The sequence below is a fragment of the Mastomys coucha genome, unplaced genomic scaffold (assembly GCF_008632895.1).
Source record: "Mastomys coucha isolate ucsf_1 unplaced genomic scaffold, UCSF_Mcou_1 pScaffold4, whole genome shotgun sequence".
Taxonomy (NCBI): domain Eukaryota; kingdom Metazoa; phylum Chordata; class Mammalia; order Rodentia; family Muridae; genus Mastomys; species Mastomys coucha.
Window position 1 is genome coordinate 39554360 of NW_022196910.1, and position 1500 is coordinate 39555859.

The 1500-nt window shown below is 45.1% G+C and overlaps 1 protein-coding gene across 1 annotated transcript in view; it reads left to right on the forward strand.

Moving 5' to 3' along the window:
- LOC116076548 (mitochondrial dynamics protein MID51-like) overlaps window positions 1-854 on the forward strand; it is a 2467-nt gene extending 1613 nt beyond the window's left edge. The window contains 1 exon segment of the mRNA XM_031350377.1: window positions 737-854. Coding sequence (XP_031206237.1) covers window positions 737-854 — 118 coding nt within the window.
- Window positions 855-1500: the final 646 nt, after the last annotated feature.

Consider the following 1500-nt stretch of genomic DNA (forward strand, 5'->3'; position numbering starts at 1 on the left):
AAGCAACTCCTGTTTATCTGAGCTAAGAATTTTGAAGGTGGGGATGGTGCATTGACCCACACTGAGGTGCTTGGTGCAGCTATTTTATTGGAGGTTTACTGACATGCTTCTTTATGGCTATCGGTGAAAGCACAGGCCTAGGGTTCTGAAGCTGAGTTGGAGAGCCTTTGTGTTCCCATTGTTTCTACATATGGTCATCAAAGTCAGATGGGCAAGGCTTGGGCACTTCACAGGCAGCACCTCTAAGATGCTGGTTTCCCCTTAATTGCTGGTAGAAGGTGGCCCTGCTCTAGCCACAGAGGCCAAGGGAAGGCAAAGGAGGCAGTGTCAGTGGAAACCCAGTGAACACATTTGCTTTCTTGACAGGGTTTCCCTTTCTTAGAGCAAGAACATCCCAGGGCCAGTACCTCCCACCTGACCCTACCCTGTTGACATGAGAGAGTGTTTGCTGAGCACTATAGGTACCTCTGCAGGCCAGAGGACACATGACCATGTCAGCCCTGGTCCCTCACTTGACTCCTGGGGAGATTGGTGCTACCTAGGAAGAGAGTACATAGATAAGACCCACAGAAAAGAGTTGGGGTTTCCCACATTGTTGCTAAGATTGCTATTTCTGGCCATGTAATCATATCCTATGGGTCGGGGAAGGGACATTTAGTATCATGTCATTGTGTCCTTTTCCTTCTGTTCATGACAAGAGGCTGACAGTAACTCTGATTCTGACTTGCCCACCTAGTATTATGTTCTCCCTTCAGGTCATCTTTATCTATTCTTACTACCTCTCCATCAGTGTGGTTCTGGTGATGTACTCTGTGGCTGTGTTGGCCCTTCCTAATGAGGGTTACACAAAATGACTATAAATAGCACTGATCCTGCAGCAACCCATTTGAAATTAGGGTAGAGATACACACCCCTCTTCCCATAGGTTCGGAGGTTGAGCCAGGCTATATATTTAGCCTTTCTTCCTCTTCTCCCACATATGTGTAAAGACTTTTTCAGGAGTTTCTTTTTGATTTGTGTAAGATAGTATGAGAAGCTTGATAAACCCAAGAACCTTAAATGAAACATGCCCTCCTGGTAGTTAATAAAAACGAAGTAGGAGCTGAAAACATCTGTTGTTAAGTTGAACTGAGTAGGCATGGAAGGGCTGGCGTGGACGGTCCAAGGTTCTAGCTGCTGCCTGTTGGAGGGAGCGTTGATCGAGTGCTGCAAAACCAGATTTCCTGTCAGAAGTATTATAAGACTCCTAAGCTGTCATCTCTGAGCTGATTCCATGTAGGATGCCAGAAAGAGTGCAAATGAACCCCCTAAACTTGAAGATGCTCAAGATTCCAAAAGTCCTAAATCACAGCCATATGTTATTGACTTTAGGAAAAGCAATGAATTTATTGTCTGTCTTTATGAACAGCTTTGACTTTGGACTATGCTCTGCAAAACCAAAATCATGGCTTAGCCATCTTATAAGCAAGAGCCTCTTAGAAGTCCTCAGAACAAGGACAA